Raw genomic sequence first — 25,287 nt, forward strand, 5'->3', positions numbered from 1 at the left:
ACAAAACATTTGATGTATCCAATTTCTGTAAATTGCTAGTGCTTTATGTAGCCAGTGCCATTAGAAGTACTACACATTCCTTACCCTTATTTTGATTTTTGGTTCTTTTTAAATCATAAACTTGATATACATTCCTTTTTGTGGCTATTGCCTCCTATAGGAGGTGAAGCCACATATGTTGTAGAGATGATGACATATGACGAGGTTTGATCTGCACATCAAGGAAAATTTAAAGAAAGTTTTATCAATTAGAAGAGAGAGCATTTTACCATTTCAATCAGCAACTAATGGCCAAAAGAGCCGCTAAATTTACAAGGCAAGCAAGGTCCAAAATACAATACCTTGAGTTTAATGGAGTAATCCTATTTGATTGAATGATGGAACAGCACAATGGCAGAATATACAATAAGGCTGAATGCCTCGTTGGATAAACAAAAGTCTCACTTCAATAGAATTGCAATGAAATAAGAAAATGATTGATTATTAACAAGCAAAATTGAAATAAGTATAGTTAAAACATTATCAGAGCCAAGAGGATAGACTGATAGAGGAACAGTGAAGTTCTTTAGATAGCTATCATTACTATTACTATTGTTATCATCATTTTTAGTATTATTATTATTGGTATGATTATCTTTTACTATTTAGTTATTGGTTGAGTGTCAATTGGTTGCTATATTCTTCGGTCATCTTCCTTTTATGGAATAGGGCACTCATAAATATGTGGGATGTGGCAGGTTTTCTGTTTTCCATGTGAGACAAATCTTCTGTTACACTACCTTCTGGCATAATTATACAACTTGTAGTTCTTTTCAATGCTATAAAAATTGTGCCATGTCAGTAGCCACATGTGGTCTTAAAATTGCCTATTTTTAAGGTAGCTGTCACCTTGCTGCCAAGTTACCGGTTGTACATGACAATGGCTTTAGCTGTGAGTGGCCTGAAAAGCACAGATTTAAAATGGCAAAGTTTCTTAAAGTAATGGAATGGATCATCAAAGACAATCTATCAGGGTCTGTCAAAATCTTTCAACCAATGGAACCACCTTATGAAGTTGTCACACGTGTTCACAACTGTGACTATGTAGATGGTTTTATCTCAGGAAGCATTCCTCCAAAAGAAATGAGGAAAACTGGCTTTCACTGGTCAGAGGGCCTTGTGAGAAGATGTTTACTTGAAGTAGGTAGGAATTTGTGTTAAAATTAAGTATGTGCATGGATTAGGGTGCTGAAGTAACAAACAGAGTTTTGCAGGGGGAGACTTGCCCCTGATCCAGAGACCCTCACCAATAAGAGAGTGAATACTATGTTTGACGAAAATGAAACTCCTTATATCCTCAGCACAGTTAGTATTACTCTTTCCCCCTTCCCACATTCCAGTAGCAGATCTAGGGGGAGGGTCGAGGGATTTTTGACTTCTTGTCTGACACTAACAGTCTTGCAACAAAAGAATCACATGATAGGATTGTTTGAAATTAACTTCTCTTGTGAGGAGAGACAGCCCACAGAATAGTTCAGTATTCTAATTTGAATTAATTTTGAATTTGCCATTTCCTTATATGTGTTTAGATAAGTTTGTCAAATACGTATTAATATTAGTAAAAAAAATAATAATTTGACCTTTTTACTAAAAAAAAATAGGTGGCACCATGCTTGCTGCCAGGCTAGCAATGGAGTATGGACTGGCATGCAGTACTGCAGGTGGAACACACCATGCTTTTCCCAGCCATGGTTCAGGTTTCTGCATGTTGAATGATCTTGCTGTCACTGCTAAGGACATGATTGATAGTCAAGTTGTTGATAAAATTCTCATTGTTGACCTGGATGTTCACCAGGTAATTTAGTAGAAGGTATTGACCCTCTACCTCTCATGAGTGACCAAGACATAATTTCTCCTTACAATTCCTATACAATATTAAGCAGACATGAGATGAGAGTGAAGAAAATATCAACAAGGAAATTAGTAGTTGATCCAATGCCAAATTCTCCAAACTAACATTATAAGAATTGTATGGCAGACAGTAAGGAGATTCATCAACAAGATCTTGGGAATGAAATGGTTAACACGTGAATTCTCCTCACAGTTTCCATACTTTATTTGCTGAGAAGCAGATAAGAGTTAACAAATAGATCAACTGGAGGTTTGTTTTCTGGATAGAACACCAAAATTATAGTAATAATTTACTCAGAACATTATATTAGTCAGAATGGAGAACTATGTATCAGCTCTTAGAAATGAAAAAGATAAAGACAGCTGTGTAGTAATTTCACAGAGCTTGGCATTCAGTAAATCAAAGTGAGGCCTGTATATATGTCAATTTAGGTTTGAAAGTTAATCCACTGAATGATGCTATCCTCTACAGGGAGATGGCACAGCCTTTATCTTCAAAGACAATGATTGCATATTTACATTTTCCATGCACTGCGAGAAAAACTTTCCACTCAGGAAACAACAAAGTGATTTAGATGTTGGTTTAGACTGTGGCTTGAATGATGAGCAGTATCTGAGGGTGGTAATGGATTATTTACCATGGCTCATGGACACTTTTAAACCTGATCTGATACTGTATGATGCTGGAGTGGACCCACATCAAGATGATGTGCTTGGTAAACTGTGTCTCACAGATCAAGGTACTGGAGGGGGACAGGGGAGGTTGAGGGTGGAAACCACAGGGGTCAGAGGTGGGTGAAGAACAAGAGATGTGCTCCGGAGAAAAGGGTTTGGAAGTGGTAACTTAAAAGGGTGTGAAAGGACCAAAAAAAGCCAAGTTACGAACATTCTTTAATTATTTATCTGCACTGTGTCGCCATGAAAAGTGGGTGACATAGGTGTGGGAGACGCAAGAGAGTGGTGCAGGGAAGTTCTTACCCCCTCTCCGCCCTTACATCCTTACCCATGGTACAAAGGATCTGGTAATAAAGGGGCAAGGTCATGATTCGTTTATCTTACAAACTTAGAAATTTCTTAAATTATCAAAATGAAAATGGCCCGATAAAAAAAGATTCACTCACTAATGAATCATCACTCTACAGGGTTGTTGGATCGTGACGTAGCCGTAATAGAAATGGCTCTTAACAGACAGATCCCATGTGCGACTGTCATTGGTGGAGGGTATGATGACGACATAGAAGTTCTTGGAAGGCGTCACTCAATCATTCATAGAGCAGCAGTCAAGGTGAGAGTTGACACATGATCCAAGCATGAGATGATAGGGCAGTTTTCAATTGAATGTCGAAAAACAAAACCAAGGTAATCACAACAGACAGTCACATCAAAGGTTTGCATGGTTTGAATCGACTTTACGCGTGAAACGAATTGACTTCTGCTTGTATCAAAACGACTTGTATCGAAACGACTTTGTATCGAAACAACCGGATACCGCATTATCGTTAGCCAACGAAAACTCAAAAGTAAAACCAAGCAAGTTGTCAAACGCGCGGGAAAACGCGGGCGACCATGTCGCCATTGGTTTCCATTTTGTGTGTGATTGGTTTAGAGAATGGCACGAGTCTCTTTTTTAGACCAATCAAAAACCAAAACTAAAAAGCAAAACCAAAGCAAAGCAAAACAAGAAGACTTAAAACTTCAGGCATCGATGGAATTTGGAACCGTACCTTCTAGACATTAGGAAGGTGCTACAACCAACTGAGTGACGAAGCCTCATGTTGGGAGCGAGGCAACTTTTGCACCTTGACTTCATGTTGACTTCCTCACTGGTAGTCGAAACGTCAATCCTTAACAACAGAGCTTTCACTACCCTTAATTGTGCAGTGACATATTACGACTAGCTAATATGCCCTATTCTCGCCTAATAACCCTCATCCAATACAGTGCGACCAACTTTTACGCTTTACCCTCGCCTAATTATGCTCAAATGACACAGTACGACCAGCTTACACGCCATAATCTCGCCCAAGTTCAATCCACACCACTTTGATTTCAAGCTCTCTAACAGCCTTGGCGTGTATACTGAATCTTATACCAGCTTTGCTTGGTTAAATTTTCTCTAAGGTTTGGAACGACAAGAAACCCTAAACAGAACGAAAATCAAGTTGAACCGGAAGAATTAAGCAAAAGTACTCAAGACCATGTCAAGTTGCTCTCAGTCGAAGAAAGCAATATCCAAATGGATTCCTTAACCTCCGGGTACAACTCAGCCAGGAATGGGGCCAGCAATTCACGAACAAACAAGATTTCAAGAATTACCTTTATTTTGGTAACTGAGAAAAGAGAAAAAATGACGAAAAAGGTTAACGTAAGACTTGACAACCATTGCTTTTGTGTATGAATATTTCCACCCGAATCTGCAGACCACTTCCTTGGATTTTAACTTATGCCTCTGTTACGTCTCATTACTAGAGTAATGCCATCCACCATGTCTCTCATGTACTTCATACTTCATTTGATAATGTGTGTTTTGGTGGAATGCTGTTAGAGAGGACATTTTGGGATGCCTATCATCCAGAAAATGATTTTCCGCTTATGGTCAATCATGGACATTTCCCGCCATCTTGGAAATGAACGATATAACTTTTTTGAAACATTGCTGGTAAATTTTTAATCGCTTTTTTAAGAAAAGAAAAAATATGTATATATATTCGGGGTCATGAGACCTATGCAAGAAGTCAGAGAAGGGCTCGGTTCTTGTGAGCGGGAAAAAAATTGAAAGGGACATATTTAATCACGTACTCAGGACCTACCGTGTGACTGTAACTGAAGTGTAGGGACCTTACAAGTGCTTGGCCGTGAAAGGTCTGGGTACAAGACTAGTATATATTTTTTTGGGGGTTATTTCTTAGTTGATAGGCCTCTACCCGTAAGGGCATTCAAGCCACTCAGTCAATCTACTAGCCCACAACTCCTTGGAATGGGGAGGGGTGTGGGGGTCTTGCAAACGGAGGGTTTTTAATCGAGATGTAATAGTACTAAGTAGACAGTAAAAGAGAACGAAAAGCAGAATGCATTTCAAAACACAACGCAGAAGGTCAAAGAGAACGATAACTACTGGTTATGAATATTGTTTCGATAATATGTTATTTATAATCAGATTCCTTTACAAGGAACAAATAGGCCACTAAAATCGTCTCGCTACTTACAGTCACTACTTACACTGGTTCAGCGTCACTACCCTTTTCGATGGATTGATTTTTTTCGGTGTTTGATTTTTGCAACTGTTTAAATGGCAGTTAACCTGCTGGAATCAATTTGCCATTAAGTGAGTCCATTTAACACATATGTCATTTGTAACGTCAGCCATGTTGATTTAGGTAGACGACATGGCCAGAGTCCGAGTGAACCTCGCTGAGCTTTTTATAGATTCGAGCCATTGCCGACATTACTCTGTCTTCCATAAGGATACATGTATTTTGCGCTTTAAATCATACGTCAACGGTGCAGATAAACACTATTTTCAATGAAACAAGCTTGCATTTGGCAAATTTATTACTACTTATGCAACTGTTTACGAAGGGCATGTTGCATTGAGTTGGATAAGTGGATAAGAACTTTTACAGCGCACGACGAGACTGAACGCGATACAAGCGAGAAATTTTACTAGTTAAATGTTGATATTTACATGTTTCAACAAGGATTACTTCGCAGAAACTGGTTTTCTGTGGAACCCTACAATAACGTAAAGATAGGTACGCGAAAAGAATGTGAATATCCACACGTTTGGGGTCCTTGTTATACAGCCTTAAAATTATTGGTCAGTGCTATCAACATTATCTACGACTACGATTTGCTGTTCCAAAATCCTAGGATATTCAACTTGATAATTATAACAGCCATTAAATGTAAGTTCAAGCAATATCACAGCTAATGAAATAACCTAGGAATGGGGCTTACTACTAATTTATCTACCCCATTAATTCCCACTGAACAGCATGCAAATTTTTGTGCTACGCGCTGCACTGGCATAAATAGGGAAGGTCCACAGGGTTTATAATCACACCGTTTCCAAACCTGGGCTGGTTTACCAAATGTCCTTGGTCACAATCAGTTTTGTATCACCACACAGCTGCAAATGCATGCTGACGGAATTCTCCATTGGCCTTTACACTGTGCACTGAGTAGAAGTTGATTATTCCTAGGCTTCTAGGCGCGGAGGTATCAATAGAACCATCATCAGCGCTCCAAGAAGCTATAATTCGAGCTGATCTCAAGTTACGACAGTTTGATCCAAACTTTTCAGTGCCAAGTAGGACATTTGAAAACTTGCGTGCAACACTTGAAGGAAGTTCAAATTCTTCCCTGGGATACAATATCTTCTAGCATTCAATAACTACCCTCAGTTCATCTGGATCCAATACAAAATGCTTGAATGAGAAGACTTTCAAGTGTGAGGTCACTCCACCGAAAGTCCCCCAAATTCAAGCAATAGGCACTGTTAAATAGTTTGGTGGCCTTTTCAACAACTAAGCTTTCAGATAAATCATGGCTTTCTTAGGTAAAAAATGGCAAAAAATTTTTTTGGAATTCACTTGGAAATTTTATGTCCCAGACGAACCGTCCAACTAGACCACCACCCCAACATGAGTGCCCGGACGTTGTGTCATTTTTTTTTTTTTTATCTTGGATTAGAACATCACACGGTGCTAGAAAATGTAACAGCAAAGAATAATTTATTTCATCTTTCGTAACTTTCTCTTGCCCTCAAAGTCGTATTCATAAAGGTAATAAGACCGAGTGGAGTCCAATTCGGTCTGTAATCATACGAGTGATTAACAAAATCGGACGACCGCGAAGCCGTCCGATCTGTTCATTACTTGAGCAATAGTGAAAATAAGGCCTGTACCAGTAGAGCACTGCACCCGTATCGCAGAGGTCGTGGGTTCAAATCTCCTACCGGCCTGAATTTTTTTAGGCCTTAATTTTACTACTGCTCAAGCAATGTTCATTACTGCGAAGATCGCTTTCATATTCACGTCTTTATCCGTAGTTCACCTATATGATCTTCATACATTTACAGTCATTTATTCATCACTTCACGGATTTATAAATGAAATAATGAAATGGTGGGCGTGGCATAGTAATCACTATTATCCTGTGAATGTTATGGGGAAATCACATCAAAAAGTTCTGGGGACGGTCTCGGAAAGTAACCGAAAATATTTTCCCAAAACTTTAGGATTTCCTCTCTTTGAATAAGGCCTTGTAGCTGAGAGAATCTTAAACACTTAACTCTAGCCGTCTTTTACGGAGAGAGCTCTAAATTAAGTTCCATTGGTTAAATTATGTTAAATCGAGGATTTTCCCAGACAGTTCCTAAAACTGTTTGACGGGTTTTTGAGCGCTCTGAAGATAACCGGTCGGAGAATATTATAGGAAAAACACTGTTTTCAGCCACCTAAAGCTAATGAGAGCTGGTAACACTATTGCATAACATTCAGAGTCAGTAGAATTAGTATCGTAAAGAGGTCCAATAGTTGTTAAAATATGTTGACGGATTGGTAACATCTACCGTGACATTACTTGAAATCATTTTAAGTTTGAACAAATCCCCATAAACTTCTGTGAAATTTTTGGTTTGTGATAACTTTTAAATAGGAAGCAATAATAGAAATAACGAAGAACACTAAACAGATGAACTGAAAATCCTTCTCTCGAGCTGAATATAATTTAAGTATTAACAATGTTTCAGTGCTCTCTTGTGCAATTTACGACCTCAACTCAAGCTTTCTCTACTATCTCTTTTTCAACCACATCAAAATGAGGAGGTCTCTAAAATAATAAGGACCCCTTCCCCCTTGACCTAGGAGAGTAAGAACCCGGAGGTTCAGTGAAACATTAGGCCAAACCGAGCTTTCCTCTCTGACCGAAAAACCAATAGCATTTACCTCGCTGAGAACATATGGGTTCATAGCTCAGCGGCTGGCAGGATGTGTGTGGGAAGCATGGTTTCGAGTCCCATCGAAGCGTAAATCTCTTAAGACTTCTCATAGCAGTAGCTTTCGACCTTACTCAAACTTCAAAATCATCAATTAGGCTTGCACATCTAAGCATCGTACAAGATTATTTCAATATAAGGGACTGATGAACTTAATGTATCATAGATCGGTTCTCAGTTTCACCCTACATATTAAAGCAGAAGGCGTATTTGTCCTCACGTGCTGCTTTCTTAGCTAGCACTTTACGCGAGGTAAAATTCGTCTTATATACATTTAACAACCACTCGTTTCTTTACGAATCGAAGCAGAAGTGGGGAAAATTCCTTATGATCAAGAAACAAAAGATAATACTATTGATTGATGACTTCCATTTTACAATACAACATTACAGTTACCTGCGACAACGGAGAAGAATAACAAGTGTGCCATATTGGTTACCATCTTGTCGTCATGTCTTGTGACGCAGAGGCTGAACAAGCTGACTCCCTATGAGTACTGTAGCTTTTTGCGGAGGCCATTATCGAAACGACGGTATCCTTGCCTAAATTTTTGGTTAAAATCGAGATGGGAGGCATGAACAGGCGTAGAACTTTCAAAAATGACCAGCGCTTTCTTTAGCGTGTGCAGGTGAGAGAAAATCATGAAAAACAAGTTCAAAATTTGCAATTCAGATCGGAAAGAAGTCTCTCTTTGACCTTTCGGGATCGCGTGAAAACCAACCAGGGAGAAATTTTCTTTATCAATAAAACAGGTCAAAATATTTTTATTTTCCTGAAGTGATCACACTTAAGAATGGTTGTAAGATTTTAAACCAAAGCTTTCTTAACTGATATCAGAAAACGACTCCTCGGTAGTTTCTCAATCTTGTTCCCGGTCTAAGAAGACAAATAAAGAATTGGATTCGAGCTTACCTACTTCAAACACTGTAAGAACTGTGTAGTTTGCAAAAGATAGCTAGCTTATCGTCTTGTTAAGTAAGTATGCCCTTCTCCTTGCTAGTATTACTCATTCGAGAGTATCTTTGAGGTAGACTAGGAATTTTGCCCTGTGTACATATTTCTTTGTCACTTGAATTTTCGTCTCAGGCCGAAAGTTCACTAAAAAGGCGTCTCCAGCGTTAAAAGAAAGGATCAGAATCAATGAACATGTTGCATTTTGCTTTAGCTCAATGATAGACCATCGGGGCGCCGAATCCGAAGTACCAATTGCGACCCTTCTACAAAATTCAAACTTATCGATGGATAGATAAAGCAATATGTACTTGGACTATAGAATCGTACTTTTTAAAGTTTATTATTCGATTCCATAAATTTCTTTTTGAATAAACCAAGCAGTGTTTGAAATGAAATAAACTATATTCAGCGCCTAACTAATATCTGGGAGACACAGGTTCGAATCCCGTCAAAGTCTGAATTTTTCAGGCTTCTTTGCTGCAATATCTTCAACCCTATGAAACCTAGGAGGTAATCACTGGCATGTAATTTTCCTTACAATATTAGCCCTGAATCAAAGAATAAAGGAAATGATAACCAAAACGAATTCCCCTCGTTAGCACCTTAGGAATGTATAGAGAACGGAATGGAGGATAGACATATTGATGTTGAGTACAGGGTGAATTGCAGCTCACCCTTTAATCGGAATGCAGTTTTTTATTTCACTCCCAGGTCACCGACATTATGGGCCGGTTATTTATTCGAGGTTTAACTCAAACCACGGTTTTTACACAATCAGTGGGCCTCAGACTTTGTCTATAAGAGGGTTGATTTAATTTAATAAACAAAGATTATTCAATGAAAAGTGCACACGAACGAGTTGTGATACATTGCAACGAATGAATAAAAATCGTTCAAGCACTTTCCATAGTACGATGTTTTTATTTCATCCATACAGATATTTTTTCCTATTAACCGACACATTTCAAAGATTGGAAGCCATTTTGTTGCCCTATACTGCGAAGTTCTATCGTTCGTGTCTCAAATTGGACGAACAATGTATTTTCACTCTCGTTCGTTCAGTATGCATGAAATAAATGTTAGCTCTCGGCCTTCTTGACGCTGCTAACAATAATAAATGTTCACATGAAAGGTTCAGCTAAATTGAGGATTGTTAAGGACAGCAAAACTTTGTTTAAATAATCAGATCATATATTTGAGACGACTTTTTTATGAGTGAAATTTATTCAACAGGCGTTCTAGTGAGTATTAGGCAGCAGTGACTGTCATAATCTAAGTAAAAATTGTTTGAAGCGCATTTGTCAAATTTCAAATTACAATTGCATTGCTGGATAAACACGCGGCTCATTGAGACTTTGAAACATAATTAAGTATTCTTAGCTTCTAGAAACTTTTCCAGTCTACCCTAGCCACCCACAAAATCCTAACGAAAAGAATGTTTATTGCTGTTGTTGTCGTTTTTTTTTTCGTGTTGGGATAGCTGATTTGTCTGAATAACTTAAAATTTATCCGCGAAGTTTTAAGCAACGATTGATAACAATAAACCAATAGAGTAATGTAAGTGAGCCGAATTAATTTCACGACCATCTAAATTGTCCACACTTCCGCGAACTTTATACTAATTTCTTATCATTAGTCAGAACTGGCCTGCCAGATCCGGCGATCAATTTACAATAATACCTATACTTCCTAGAACTGCTAAGCTAGTTGAGTCACTCCGTCAATGTTACGTTTTATTCTGAATGAATTTTGATTTATAAAAAAGATTGACTATCGAAGATTGTGTTTAAATTGATGCGTCTGACTGGAGGCAGCGACAAATGAAAACAAGTACCCTTAACTCTTAGTCGTGAGTAGAGGAGCGCATTTCAATAGTCCATTTCACAGTTGTGTGCTTGGTTGCCAAGCCTTTGAACAGGAGTGAGTTGTTATGATACACACGTTGCTGCTTTTCAAATGCAAATTAATCTGTTATCATGCGAACTTGATACTGGTGTCTAGCACAACGAGGTCACCTTCAGCCTCACTCCAAAGCAAAGGCTTGGCAACTAAGTACACAACTGTAAAATGGCCTATTGAGTGTCCTAAAACCAAAAAAAATAGGAAACAAAACTACCAATCACAACAAAGGAAAATATCATGAGCAGCCAATGAGACTCAAAGTAGCGCAAACAGGTTGAAGCGCGGGAAAACGCGGTTGACTATAACTTGCGATTGGTTCTAGTTTTGAATCTGATTGATTGAGAAAGTGGAGCGAGATTTCTGCGCCATTCACACAGCGAAGTAAAGCAAAACCAAAGCAATTGAAAATTTCTCTTAGAGTTAACGTCTAAAAAACCAAAAGGTACTCTCTCGCATTAATATTAACTAAGATAGCCACATCTGGGAAGCAAAAATCCAAAAAGCATATACACCGCAAATTCTCTGCCATGAGAACGTATGGAACAAGCCTTCTTCGTTACATTCACGCACAAGTTAGAGAACACACAATTCAGTATGTTATCTCTCAGCACCGTTTGAACAGCACATTTGTAGAGCTTACTTTCCACGCAACAATTTTTGCTAGTAGAGAGAGTTGCTCCAGTAGCAACAGCTTCGTGTAACTAGCGATACACTTTCCGAACTGTTATTCCACATCTCTCTACCGTACTCTTGGCTGTAGATTCTGTCCTCCTAGCATGCAGAAATCTCTGGTGAAGGGAATGCAGTTCAAGTACTCACAGCCATTGCAACCGGAATCCTGACTGATGTAAAACACCAAAAATCCTACCACGAACAACGTAATGACCAATACTAAACTCACGATTATCTGGATCCGCTTTCGCCTTCGGTCAAACTGGCCGAACGACACATACGGAAGGAAAATAAAAGCCAGCAGAAGCCCAAACAAGAAACCAATCATGTGGGCAAAGTTGTCGACGTAAGGCAGTAGGCCTATTATTAAGAGAAGCAAAACTAGTCCACACAGTTTAAAGAGAGCTGTGAAAGGCCGCGCTATGATCTGCCAGCTCTGTAAAAGCTCAACAAACAGACAGGCGATGATTCCAAAGATGGAGCCTGATGGGCCAACCTGCAGATGAAATAAAAAATAATTTGAAGAATAACTGGATATGAACATGAACAGAAAAAGAAACTTGCAGGGAAAGATGAATAAAGAGGTCGGCGGAATGATTAAAACGCAGACAGATTGGTAGACGGACTACGAAAAAAAGGAAGGACGGAATGGTTTCACTCGTATTTATTTCTTTTAAGTACTGGGGAAATACTATTAGGAAACAACACAGACAGATAATCAAACGGAAAATAGGCAGACAGGTAACTCTTAACAGTGACTGTAGATATTCGCGAGTGTTAACGCTGCGTTTCATTTTCCAGCTCGTTCGCTAGACCCGTCTGATCGAGTAAGAGCCTGCAGCGGTTTACAATTGAAATTAAAAAAAAGTTACCCGTAAAGTGCTGATAAAATTCACAACAACAACAAAAGTCAATTACCTCAGCTTGATACGGTAAAAGAATTGCACTGTATAAATATCCACCAATACCGCTAAAGATGTAAATGATTGACAAGCGGAGCCAGCCTGCCATTTTTTCCATATCGCGCATTATAGTGATGTGAAAGACTAGGGTGCACGCAAGATGGATTACCCTGCAACAAATGATCGAGTTCATTGCGATTATTAATAAATTCATTTGCAGAAATTACGGAGCTTAGGGTTACTGTTAACAATATCTGGTCAAAATTTTCTCTTTAGTAAGAGGAAGCAGTTATGTCTAATTAGCCAGAAAAAGAAAATGATAAATTAATTGAAAAAACTTAAAAAACAAGAGCGAGATACGGCTGAAAAAATGTTTTATGGGAACTTGCACTGAAGAGTACTGGCCTCCAACAGAGTGATGACGTTTAACGCGGGCTTTCGTCGCATTTTGTTAACATCGCGTCTTGCATTGCACAACAAAAGAGAATTTCTCGCACATTTCGCAAAACGCCGAGAAATAAGAGTCTTCACGCAAGATGGATCACTCTTCCACCGATGGATCACCCCACGCGAATTTCAAAGGAGTTCTTCGTCATGAGACTTGCTAGGTTGATGGGCGGCAAAACCGGATTGACACGCACTTAAACGAGGTGCGAAAACTGTGATTATCTTTAGAGGCCAAAAACTCGAGGTTTGGAGGGGGGGAAGGGCAGAGTAATGTGGCAAATAAGGGTGGGGGGCTGAAGATGGATGAGAAATGAAGCTAGTGGCTACGAGATGGCTTCGATGATCAATCAGAATGACTCACTATACGTCTCCCGGAAATTTACAATCCAGAAGATTCTACACCCAGTTGTATAAATGGGTACCAGTGAACTGTCAGAGAAGGCTGATGAAATGCTGAAGAAGGGGGGGGGGGAGGGAGGAGGGGAGGGAGGGAGGGAGGAGGAGAAAGTAAACCGCAATGGAATGGCAACCCATTAGTTATACTCCGAGTCGTTGCATGCTAAGCTCCGGCTAGTGCTTCAGTAGAGGCAGGGTTACCAGTGAGAGAAGACGTTCCCACTATAGAGGCGCTCGATAAGAGAGGTTTCATAAGATAATAACAGAGAACCGTTACATTTAATGTGATTATCTTACCCTGCATGAGCAAATATTGCCATCCATAGGCGATACACTTGGTCAGGTGTTTCCTTCCGATGGAAATTCAACATTCCACAAGTGTCCCTCAAACAGTCCACCTGGAGGAAAAAAAAAAAAAAAACTTGCTATGATAAAGTGCAAGGACAAATGTCTACAACTTTTAACACATTAGGAGCTCAGTTGCCCGGAAAACTGCGAATAATAATAGTTTACAGAGCTCGTGGATCTCACTTTCTCATTTTGAATCTTGTCTCAATAATACACCTACACTGCTTTGGTTTTGTTTCACAACGCTCTGTAACGAATAGCAGGTTCAGTTGCAAAACTAAATTCCTCGGAAAATTTGTAACTCATGATCTCTCGCACTTCAGGCCGATGAATTGAAATCACTTCGAGTTCTAATTAGGATATTTCTTTCAGACTGGCCGTTGTCGATACTTTTACTCTGATGCTAGAGTCATCCATCGAAAGCGCTCCACAGGATCGATTTTCGTGCCTACGTCTATGCTGAATGGGCTTTAGGTTCGCGTCAAGTAACACGAAAATTCAGTTCTGTAAAAACTCGGACAATATACTCTTGAGTAACGAGGCCTATTCCTCCATACGTTTGTGTTTACCAGATTCTTTTTCAAGCACGCCTTTACCATCAGTTACCTGGGAACAAAGCGTAAGATTCTCGTGAAATCTGCCCCGGAAAAAGTCACACTCGTCCCGGCTGACAATTCGACAGATGGCTTCGTTGCCCATACAACAAGGGCGACCATGGATTTCACACGTCATATGTGGGTATTCGCCGGGTGACAGATTAGACTTTTCTTTCTTACAAACCTGTTGTAGAATAAATAGTCGCTTTATGGAAGACTGTTGGTTTAACACTAAAACTAAAAGAAAGAAACCGGCTCACGAGCCAGATGGAACTTCATGCCCAGGCGCACCCCAGGTTGAGATGCAAGTCTGCCTCAGGTAACCCACCTTTCCCCTCCGCCGTTTAAAAAACGAGGGGACAAAACTTGTAAGGGACAAAATTTGCTTGTGTGGATGACTTGACAAGGACTCTTACAAGGGAAATTGAGAAAGGTTTAAGAAAAATTAAAATTCCAACAAGTTTTTCTTTGTTAAGGTCAAAAGTGAGCAATTTAGTCCTTGACATTACACTTTCCAAGCAAAACTTGAAAATTTGTAACATTTTAAAATTTGCAGCCATGAAAATTTCTAGTTGAAATACACAAGTTAATACATAGGGCCAGTACTTACGGGCCAATTGGTGATATCTTTATCCCATTCATCAGGAACAACGGACGGAGGATCTAGACAAGTGCTGTAAAACAATAACAAGCCAAACAATAAACAGGAAACTCTTTATCGACACTTGGCCCTATCGACATGTTCTCGTTTAATTGGAGACAACCCTTCCTCTGAACTTTACGGAGTGTTCATAATGAGTTGTGAGTTCTAACAGCTGTCCCCCCCCCCCCCCCCCCCACCAGTCTCTCCGCTGACCTGACAGACTGGCTACGAGTAGGCTCGTGTAGGCGAGCCAAAGTGATTAAATGAGAAAAAAGTTGTCCCGCCTGACAAGGTTACCCTACCTGCCAAGGTGAGACAACTGGGCTGGGCCCTTACTCCCGCAGTAGTTACAGGTACAAAATAATTTTAGGCTTCAGATACTCACTCCGGGTCTTGTCCACAAACAACTCTTGTATTGTTATTGGATTTGGAATACTTGTAAAAATAAGCAAAGGTTCTCTGAGGGAAAAAGTCAAACGAAAGAGAAATATTTAAGAGGAGCGAAAGAGACCATTACACGTGCACTACAAGAGTTCCAGAATCCACCCCTGAAGGAGGAGCGTAAATGGATACTGGCAAACATAAATGGGAACCTAACAAAAGGCTTTCAGGGAATGTGTGATAGATTGCCATCCAATTCAGGGATGGTGGCAGTTTGAAAAATAAATTTCATGTTGCTGTTTGTTTGTTCAGTAATATATCACAAATGACATCAAAATGTGGTGTGTACAAAAACATGGCACACAACACACAGCAGTGAGTATCACTGATGTCCTCACCACATTTTGACATCTACCGTGATTTATTACTGTACAGAAACACAGCAACATGGAATCTATTTCTTTTATATCATAGAAGAGCAAAATGTTGCTAATAGTAACATCATCATAGATCACAAGTAAGAACCAATCTAAATGTATAAACAATTCAGCTTTTCACATAAAGTGCTAGTTAATTCATACTACAGAAACAAGAGAAGCTCCAGTAGCTATGTTTGCAAGTTGATCTTTCATGCAGACTTTAACTACCATGGGTGACCAAGACAGAATTTCTCCCTAAAATATCAATAAAATATCAACTAGATAAGTGATGAGAACAAAAAAAAAATATCAATTTGGGGATAATTAGTTGATTCAATACTAAATTCTCTGAACTAACATTATAAGAATTGTATGGTTGATGGTAGGGAGAACTACAAATTTGATCTAGGAGTTGAAGGGTTAAGGGAGACGTTACTTACCGAACACTCTTTCTGTGTTGTTGTTATACAACCAGAATCATCAGATTTCACACAACAACCAGCCTCACTCTCATTTCTTTTCTCCTCTGACAACTTTTCTTGCAGCCTCTTATCCCATCGCATACATGGCGCAAACTTTGCTCCCATTTTGATCAAACCTGCCTGTTAAACAACATTTAATGACAACTATTTACAAGGCAAAATCTTTGCAGTACTGTATAAAATACCATAAATGAAGAAAAAAAAAACATTCATGAAGAATTTACTGATTAATAGTATGAATTTTTTTTGCACTAGTTTATTTTGATCTATCTTAGCATCCAAAGAAAAACAATAAAGGGGATGAAAAACGTAGAAATAAAAAAGGAGAATGGAATGACATAACTAAACACCAAGCCTTAAGTAGACTGTATAGTACAAAGTATTGTAAATAAATTATCTTCCAATGCCGTTTATGAACTTTTTGCATGTCATATATGAATTTCGTAGTGGGCCTCCTTCACCACTGAGTGTCTGTAGCTCAGTGGTAGAGCATCTGAAGGTCTGAGGTTCAATTCCTCATGAGGACTCAGACTCTTTTTTTATGTCCCATGCTTGTGATAAGATGAAAAACCTCTCTCTATAGTTCTTTACCGAGCTAAAACATAATCATTTTTCACTGCCACAGCTGCAGTTGTTTGGTTGCATCACCTCACCCTTTGACCCTTACAAGTGATTAACATCTACTTTCTCATCACAATATCACCCCAGAAATCACAAGAATAAGGGAAATGATCACCAACTATTGAGGCTCAAGATTTTTCAACAAATTCTCCTTGTCAGCACCTTTGGAAATGTATATAGAACAGTATGGAGAATATGTACACTAATGTAAGGGTGTAAAGAGTTCACAAACTTTCCCTAACCAGAGTAGAGAGAGCTCAAAGCTGGAAATGAGGCAAAAGCGAAATTTAAAAAGAAGGGGGGAACGTTCAAAATTTTTTATTTCTACTTGACGAAACTATAAAAAATAGAAGCTACTTATAGAAAGATGAGATCTCATAATGACTCAGATAATATTTATACCTGATCAGGACCAATCCAGAAGTTGTCAGGAATAATTCTTGCCACATATTCTGGTACAAGCGTTCCCATCTGACTTCTGTCAATCTGTGATAAATATTCAACATCTTACCAATTACACAGGCACTGAAAGAGGATGATTTTTAAAATAATACACGATTCATTACTCTGTTCTGAGTGCATTTGGGAACATATTGGGGGTATTGAGCCAGTTCTAGCAGAAAATATTGATCATAACCATCTGTTATTCCTGCATACCATATTTAGTGGTTCAAACTTTTTTCAGGTTGTGGAAGTTTTGAGACCAGTTTGATATTTAATTTTCCTTTTTCTCACAATCCTTACCAAACTAAGCATGAAGACAACTAAACAAGTGAAAACCAAGAGAAATTTATCACCACAAAATATTCATCTATCAAAACTGTTCCATTAAAAAACACATTTTTAAACAGACTGACCAGTCTTTTTTCTTCTGTCTCTGTAAATCCAATGGGAGCAAATCCATAAACTGATAACCCAACAATAAGTACAATCACTTGTACAAATGAGATCCAATAGGTGAAATAAGGCCTGGAGGAGATAAAATTACAACGTATGGTTGAAATGCCAGCTGAGGTTATAGATATGCTGTCTAGAGCACTGAGAAGGAGCCTTCACTAAGCCTGCTTCTACCTAAAGCAATGATATTATCTATATTTAAACACAAATCAGCTGGCTAAAGTGCATTCTCATCTGGGTGTATGATAGCTCTTACCCACAATGATTTCACTTACTGAAAATTTGTCTACAAGCCTAATTTGCACTAAAACTTTCATGAATCTGTGCCTCTTTCTTGTTGTTTTATGAGAGCCTATTTTGAGCAGTGTTAGGAATGGTGTGGGGCAGTCGATCTTGTTTAAGAAAATTTGGTTTATGAGCTATTTGAAGTCAAAATCTTCCAATATTCAGATTCCTCTAAACTTAAAATGAAAAATAAATACAATCAATCATAGTTAAATGCTACTAAGGATCACCAGCTTTTGGGGAGTGGGGATGGGGGTTGGGTAATTCTGGACAGCACACTAATTATTACACACCAAGCACAGTCAGCAGAATTAAATTTGGAAGCTGAACAAAAAAGACCAGAGAAGTTTCAAATTTGTGTTGTAAGCATGGTGTGTACAAAGGCAATGAAGATTACTGAGATACAAGTAACTTTGAACAGTAGTAACCTGCTGGGAAAACTTTTTTCAACCAGTTACCTTTTCAATTCTGTCACGAATTTGTTCCTATAAATGCAACATTTCCTACCTGTGATCTGACAGGTTTTCAATCTGCTTTTTAACAGTGCTTGTCAAACGTTTACGCTTTATTGTTCTGTTTAACCATCTACCAACCATTCCCTTCCCATATTGACGACGGTTAGCATTTGTAGCACGGGGTCGCTGTGAAATCCTTTGTCCTCGAGTGCTGCGAACTGGTGGCCTTTGGAGAACAAAAGTCAATCTTAAGAATTGAGCCACAATTGAACTGAAAGCTCATAAGCATTTATTTTGTAATCATTGACCTCAAAAAACTCACATAGGAGGCCCTTCAACTTCATCTTTAGCTTCTTTTGCTGGAACAGCAGGCCTCTCTTCCTCTTGAATTTCTGGTAAAAATCCTGGTCTTTCAATTCTTCGTCTTGGCCTCTCCGACGAAAAGTCAAAGAACACTTCGTCGTCAATAGAGGGGCGATCAAATCTCTAGGATTAATTATGCAAACTATTAATTCTAATAATGGCATTTGTTATAAAAACCCTTGGTCATCATGTACATGCAACAAACATAAACCTTTAATTCCCAGAGTTGATGAACATGCAACTTCTCCTAACAATATTATTAGACTGAATGCTATTCAGCAAATGCAATGAGAATGGCAAAATGATTCAGACTGTTATACTGATATTTCTCTTCCCAACATCCATACAATATCAAGCAGACAAGTGACAAGAAAAAAGAGAAATACCAATTAGGGATTTACTGATTCAAAACAAATTTCTCCAGACTGACACGGTAAGAATTGTATGGCAGACAGTAAGGAGAACTACTATTGAGATCTGAGAGTTAAAGAGTTGATGTAAAAGGTTAATGTGGACTACAGTCTGGGGCAGCACTCATTCAAGGTAAGAAAATGTAAATAAATAACAAAGAAAAATAAAGAACACTACTCTATCACTTATGAAAAGTGTATTGTATATGATATGGGATAGGGCTATGCAAAGTTTCAGGAGAAAGGCGACGAGTGGTATATCTGGTTTTAGTAAGTCTTAATCAAGCCCTAATAATCCTTGGTCCTAAGTCAACCCTCTTTCTGAAAACTCTAGGAATCAAAAAGTCCCTCTGTGGTTAGAGGCTCATTAAAATATCTTACAGTACGGTCTAGCTCACCAGGGCTCAGTGGAAGAGTATTTGAGTGCCAAATCTGAAGGCATGCGGCCCAATTTTTCATAGGGACTCAGAATTCACACTTGTGATGTGACAAAAAAATCTCACTTTATCTTACAGTATCCTAAAGGGATACCCCATCCTCTGGGCATTATTACATATTCATCAAGTTATCTTCTTTTGGAACCAAGCAATGTAAAAAATTTTCTTCAGAGAGTATAGACTCACAGTAACAGGAACTGCACTGTCAACTTCATCCATTTCTGACTGCGACATGACAGCTGGTGAGAAGCTCCGCCCAGCCTCAAGCAATGTGCTGACTGGTTGAGATTTTCGTCTGGGGGATTTAAAGCTCTGTAAAGAATAAATAAATCCTAAATCAATAATCTTTAGCTGATGGAATGGGGAGAAATCCAGTCCAAAGAACTAAAAACTGCTTAAGTGTTATTCAATAAACTGACATGCTCAAATGACAATTAGCCAATGCACTTCTGTCATGTTGGCCTACAAAAATACGCAGCGATAAAACATTCAGTTGCTCACTGCATAGTCAGCTTGTGTTGGCCAAACTTATCATTGGCTGAGGCGATACTTGGATCTCATTAGTTATCACTCCATTCCTAAAAGCACAAACCAAGACTACACAGCTTCAAGTTTGGTTTTAAGGAGGATTAATTCAAGAACACACCATTGTTTAACTCTTTAACTCCCATAAGTGACCAAGACACAATTTCTCCTTACAATATCAATGCAATACCAAGCAAACAAGTAATGAGAATAAAGACAAATATTAATTAGGGGATTGTTAGTTGATCCTATTCCTAATTCTCCAAACTAACATCACAAGAACTGTATGGTAGACAGTAAGGAGAATTGCTGATGAGATCTTAGGAGTTAAATGGTTAGGAAAAATTTTGGAATGGATTCTCCTATGAATTTGAAGATATCACACTAGATAACAGCAAGGTGAATGACCCATGCAATATTATTTTTTTAGAGCCAAAATGTCTTCAACTTCAGCTAATAAACCAAGCCTTGGTCTTAAAACTCTCTCTAATGTTGTTATACTTCTCAGTTCTATTCCTTCCAATCATAAGCTGTTAGCATATCATACATTTACTAACACCTTGCTATATATACAATAACAACTGCACTTAACTTAATTGTTGTTCACTCATTTGTTTTGATCTATTTGACAAATTGCCATTCTTTGTGTTTTCATATGGATTTGTTTTACATTTTTTTCAAGTACAGTATATCTAATGATGACTTCTGATCAGATTGTCAAAATGTCAGTCACCACTATTGACAACATTCCTCCTGAGGACTACACATACACCCATAATGAGAATACACACTAAAATATTAGCCCTGGGTTCAAACCATAGACGGTGGTATATCTTAACATAATTTGAACAGAATTTCTTTACTTGAAAGAATGCCTACATGTTAACAGAAAGTTGTGTCATGTTGTAAATTTTTAGCGTTTAAATATCCTTGAATAAGCTCATAGATGCACAATGGATCAAAAGTGTTTATCAAGTCATATCTGATATACATCATGTTTGCATCAACAACATTGTTATTTTACCTGGAAAAGATGTTGAAATGATAAGGAGTATTTGCACTCCTTTTTATTCTTATACTCTGCTCTAATCATCTAATCTAATCTATTTATCACATGTTTGAAAGTTCACAATGAAACCAAAGCAAGGAAGCATTAAAAAAAAGAAGTTTACCCCAGTATCCTCTTTCATTTTCTTCATCCTCTTCCACGCCATTGTTGCCACTGACTCACGTCGGCTCAATGTTCGCACAAGATCAGGATCACGTTGAGGTGCACTCTGATAGCTACTGATGCTTCCTGTACCACTGGGCACTTTGAGTGACCGACGAGGAACAGCATCCACAGCATCCCCTGATTCCTCATTGAGAGCACCATACCGTTTATGGTAGTGCCGCATTTTTCTCTGAGTCCACTTCCTTCGTAGTTGGTCATGTTGTTCGTCACAATCTCCCAAGCCAAAAAAGTCCTCAGTACCTTTAATGATTTTTCTGTGGAAGGTAATTAAGATAAACCAAATGTAATTTTTTCCATCACTGTAAATGGAATGGTAATGGTGATAACAAGGTAATTAATGAATCAAGTTAGAGGTCTATATTTTTGACCAAGGGCTCTTTTTATGAGGTTCAGGTAACTAAACAGGCCCATAAAGCTGATCTGTTTTCATTCAAGATGATGGTTTAAAAAGTTTTGAAAGCTGCACAATAAACCTATTAGCTAAAGCAACAGAATAGAATGGTTAGGTTGCCACAACCTGCTTCTTTACTCTTTGTATCTTTATTTCAAAATATGGCTTTGGGCCTGTTTAGTTACCTCGACTTTTGAGAAATGGACCTCAGGACTAACAGGTGAAGGGGAGGAGGGGTACTAGGGTACACTGCATAATTTGGCTCAAGAGGTATGGGCTGAACATCTTGAAATAGCCTGGACAGGTATGGTTTTCAAGGTCTTGAATCCTAACCTGGGTATGTCAATCAACCTACTCAGTTTCTTGAACAGGGTGTCTCTCCAGACCCATAAACTTGAACAGGAAGTGAATCTTGGTCATTCATGGTCTTTATATTATATACATATACTATACCAACAATTTCTTTAATTTTATATTTAAATATTTTGTATAATTAAGCAGAAAGTGACTCCCATTATTTCACTATGCAACAATATATAAAAATATTTTTCCTTGAACAGGATAGGAAAATTATAGCTTATATCTTAAACAGAGTCACACAAGGCACATCCAGTCCAAACTTTCTTTTTCTGTACCCTAATTCCTCTTCTTTACCATGCTTTAGTTCAGGGGGTAACCAGGAAGGGGAAGGGAGGGAGGGTCCTGATCCTGTTTTATGCTTGTCACGTATACCAAGAACAGCATTTTACATGTTATGAATATGAAAGAGAAAACTGACTTCAAATCTATCTTCTTGTGCACCAAGTCTAAGAGAAATCTTAACGTTTTCATGAGAGGACAGAATAAATTAAGTGGTCACATATAATTCAGGACACAAATCACGCCTTGCACTGGTTCATAAATTCCTGAAACTTACTTGCCATTCTGTAAAATTCTCTTATCATGTATTATTTTTGGCCTGAATCATGAGTCACGTATGAAAACCTTCTTACGTTTTCTAGCAAAGAAAACTAGACACAAGCCTCAATACAAAGCAATCTGGAGTGTTAATATTTCCCAAGAACACAACACAAGGCCAGAAAATAAATGTTTCAATTTAGAAATCAGCAAGTTAGGCTGTGGAAAATCAGCCAAGTTCATACACAACACCTGCCAAGCTCAACAGATATTCCTGCTAGCTGAGCATATCAATATTTACTGCTAATGACTTCCACTGTTAATTTGCATTATATCAATTTTAAAATCAATTTCATTGAATAAAGCATTTTATATTATGAGGGAAATGATGTAATTAACTAATACAGCAGAAATAAACAGAGAAGAATGGAAGGAACATCATAAGAAAGTTCTCAGATGCTGCAAAATAACTCTAAAGCCTTAACACATGCTCCAAAGAAGATCAACATCTCTCATCATCACTTTATGCATAGCTGAACATGTTATACAAATAGTACTGACTGTAATCGTAGAACAATTACTGCAGCAATTAGCCCAAGTTCACGGAAAAAATGTCATTTGATAATTAGCTACTATTTAGCACCCCCTGAGACCCGATGAAGAATGCTCTTATCACGTACTCTCCTCGCGTAATAAAAAAAACAAAACAAAACACTCGGAACAGTTCAAAAAACATTTTACTGATTGAAATCTGAACCTCAAATCTTTGCTAAAAGCAAAATCCTACCTCTTTCCCCGCTTGAGAGTGTTAGATATACTCGCTATACTTGGCCTGGCTGACATTCTAGGAATGCTTATACTATCTAAACTGGGTCTTGCAGACGCTGGCTCTTGGAAATACTGAATAAATTCTGGATAACATTCTTCTTTATCCAAATCATTGAAGTTTACGTGCTGTTGGGTGTAAAAGACACCCGAACTAATCGAACCACGAGAGCCGCCAGAGGAAGCCATTTTACCAAGTAAATACACTGACTTGGAGCTTATAAATTTCGCTGTGTTCAATATTCCCACAGATATTAGTTTTCTCGAGCTTAAATCAATGTATGCGTTGATATTGGATGGCAAAAGTATACACAGGCCGAAAACATGACAGCGCGAACAAAAACAAAGATGATGACAAAATTACATTGAAAATAATAGTTTAAGTTATAAACAAATCTAACATCTTGTTCGTTAATGTGAATACATCTTGTTCGTTAATGTGAATACAACTTTTCGTTTGATAAATAATAATAATGTTTTCGGCACAAAATCATGTAACCGGAAATGAGAAAGAGCCTAAATATAAGAACAGTGTTCCATATATGTTAATGCATGCTATATCTCAGTTCCTCGAACAATACGAAGAACATTCAGCAGATACAAATAAAAATATCAGGAGTGAATTTCATACGCACTTTTTGAGTGTCTTTACCCGGGTCAGCTTGCTAGGATTCGTCTCACTCTCTGCTACAGCCGGGAGGAAAAGTTCGGATTCCGCTGGACTTGGTAATGCACTGCCGTCTTCCGTTTTGCTAGTCTGTCTGGTAACACATCGAGTCAACAGCCTTCAAATTCAAACAAGCAACGGCATAAGGTTTATCATCCATAATTTGCCAAGAACAGGTTTTACTTCCTGTTAACTAAAATTATTAACATAGATTCGATCGCTGCTTTAAACATCTCTTAATTCAATTTGTACTTTGGATAGGCCATAAGCATCCAAGGTGACGCTCTTCAACAAAGCACAATATTTATTTCTGGTAAGCTAATATGTGTTTGATGGAGATCAAAACAAGTTAAGACGTGAATTTCAAACCCGGTTAATGGTAACAGCCTGAAATAATTACCCCTGATTTCCTCGATCGTGTTTCGTTACTTCGCTATCGCCCTTGTTCTCTCCTTCGTATTTCTGACCACTCTCAAGGTCCGAATGCCTTCGACTGTAAAACGGGTTACAAAACGCTGTTCTTTCATTCTCTTCGCTGTCTTGCCTCTGAACCGTTGTAGGTTGGTAGGCACCTGCCATGACTGGCTTTGCAGCCCAAACGAATCAAGACAAAGATGTAGTTTTATCGATTTTTCTGTCGTTCGAAGCAAGAAAAATGCTTACTTTTCAGCAGTTACAACTCTGAGAGGTCTGGTTCCGAATAAACCTGCCTATCCGCGCCTGCAAAGATTACAGTACAAAAGGGAGTGGCAGCTAGGGGGAACACCCCTGATCGACGAAATAATCTGTGACATAGGAAAGCAGATTTCAAGATAAATGCTATAGCGACTTTCTTAAAATGCATATAGAATTTCTGCTGAGTAGTGGTCGCAGTTTCTCAAAGGGAAACCTTTTCAGCTCTACTGACGCGTGATCGCTTTCAGATTCCTGTGTCACTCCCAAAATTATTTAATATCATTCCTCTACCAATTTAGGATCTCCTTGCCGGTGATATTGACCTAATTTCAGATTTTCCGCATGAAACTTTGAGGGGAGATTCCAGGAGGAATATGACGAAAAAATCATACAATTTTAATAAAATCAACTAAGACATACTGAAAGTCTGGAAAGAACAATGAAGACTTGATGAAAACAATTGTAGGTATATTTTAGAGTAATCGGTTTAGCGATTAAGAAACAAATATTAATATTTCAATGAATATTCGATTGATTACTGCAAAAACGTTTTTCTCCTGGTATGAGAGGAACAG

At 38.3% G+C, this 25,287-nt stretch overlaps 2 protein-coding genes across 11 annotated transcripts in view; one reads left to right on the top strand and one right to left on the bottom strand.

Annotated features, from left to right (window-relative positions):
• Window positions 1-5,809, top strand: part of LOC113676902 (uncharacterized) — a 6,536-nt gene extending 727 nt beyond the window's left edge. The window contains exons 2-7 of one of the 9 annotated variants that reach the window (XM_089184200.1): window positions 878-1,183; window positions 1,641-1,834; window positions 2,363-2,681; window positions 3,033-3,175; window positions 4,012-4,046; window positions 4,083-4,223. In XM_089184200.1, the coding sequence (XP_089040326.1) occupies window positions 878-1,183; window positions 1,641-1,834; window positions 2,363-2,681; window positions 3,033-3,175; window positions 4,012-4,035 (986 nt within the window). In that variant the 3' untranslated portion in view covers window positions 4,036-4,046; window positions 4,083-4,223. Of the gene's footprint in view, window positions 1-877; window positions 1,184-1,640; window positions 1,835-2,362; window positions 2,719-3,032; window positions 3,176-4,011 lie in introns of those variants that run through there. The other 8 variants (XM_089184205.1, XM_089184204.1, XM_089184201.1 and 5 more) reach the window with 8 other exon arrangements.
• A 3,934-nt stretch (window positions 5,810-9,743) lies between these two features.
• On the bottom strand, window positions 9,744-24,734 carry LOC113676906 (inactive rhomboid protein 1). Of its 2 annotated transcripts, XM_027193643.2 has the most exons (15): window positions 24,438-24,734; window positions 24,006-24,155; window positions 21,196-21,511; window positions 19,685-19,810; window positions 18,611-18,774; window positions 18,341-18,514; window positions 17,509-17,620; window positions 17,054-17,137; window positions 15,989-16,150; window positions 15,134-15,207; window positions 14,716-14,779; window positions 14,116-14,289; window positions 13,459-13,559; window positions 12,335-12,488; window positions 9,744-11,912 (listed from the first exon to the last, which is right to left on the bottom strand). In XM_027193643.2, exons 1-15 carry the CDS (start codon window positions 24,614-24,616, stop codon window positions 11,484-11,486), a joined length of 2,463 nt encoding a protein of 820 aa, XP_027049444.2. In that variant the 5' UTR covers window positions 24,617-24,734; the 3' UTR covers window positions 9,744-11,483. The 2 variants fall into 2 exon arrangements, with proteins under 2 accessions (XP_027049444.2, XP_027049445.2); XM_027193644.2 differs by lacking the exons at window positions 24,006-24,155; window positions 24,438-24,734 and adding an exon at window positions 23,333-23,606.
• Between the last annotated feature and the right edge of the window lie 553 nt (window positions 24,735-25,287).

Source organism: Pocillopora damicornis, chromosome 10, assembly GCF_964200805.1.
Source record: "Pocillopora damicornis chromosome 10, jaPocDami1.2, whole genome shotgun sequence".
In the NCBI taxonomy this organism is placed as follows: domain Eukaryota; kingdom Metazoa; phylum Cnidaria; class Anthozoa; order Scleractinia; family Pocilloporidae; genus Pocillopora; species Pocillopora damicornis.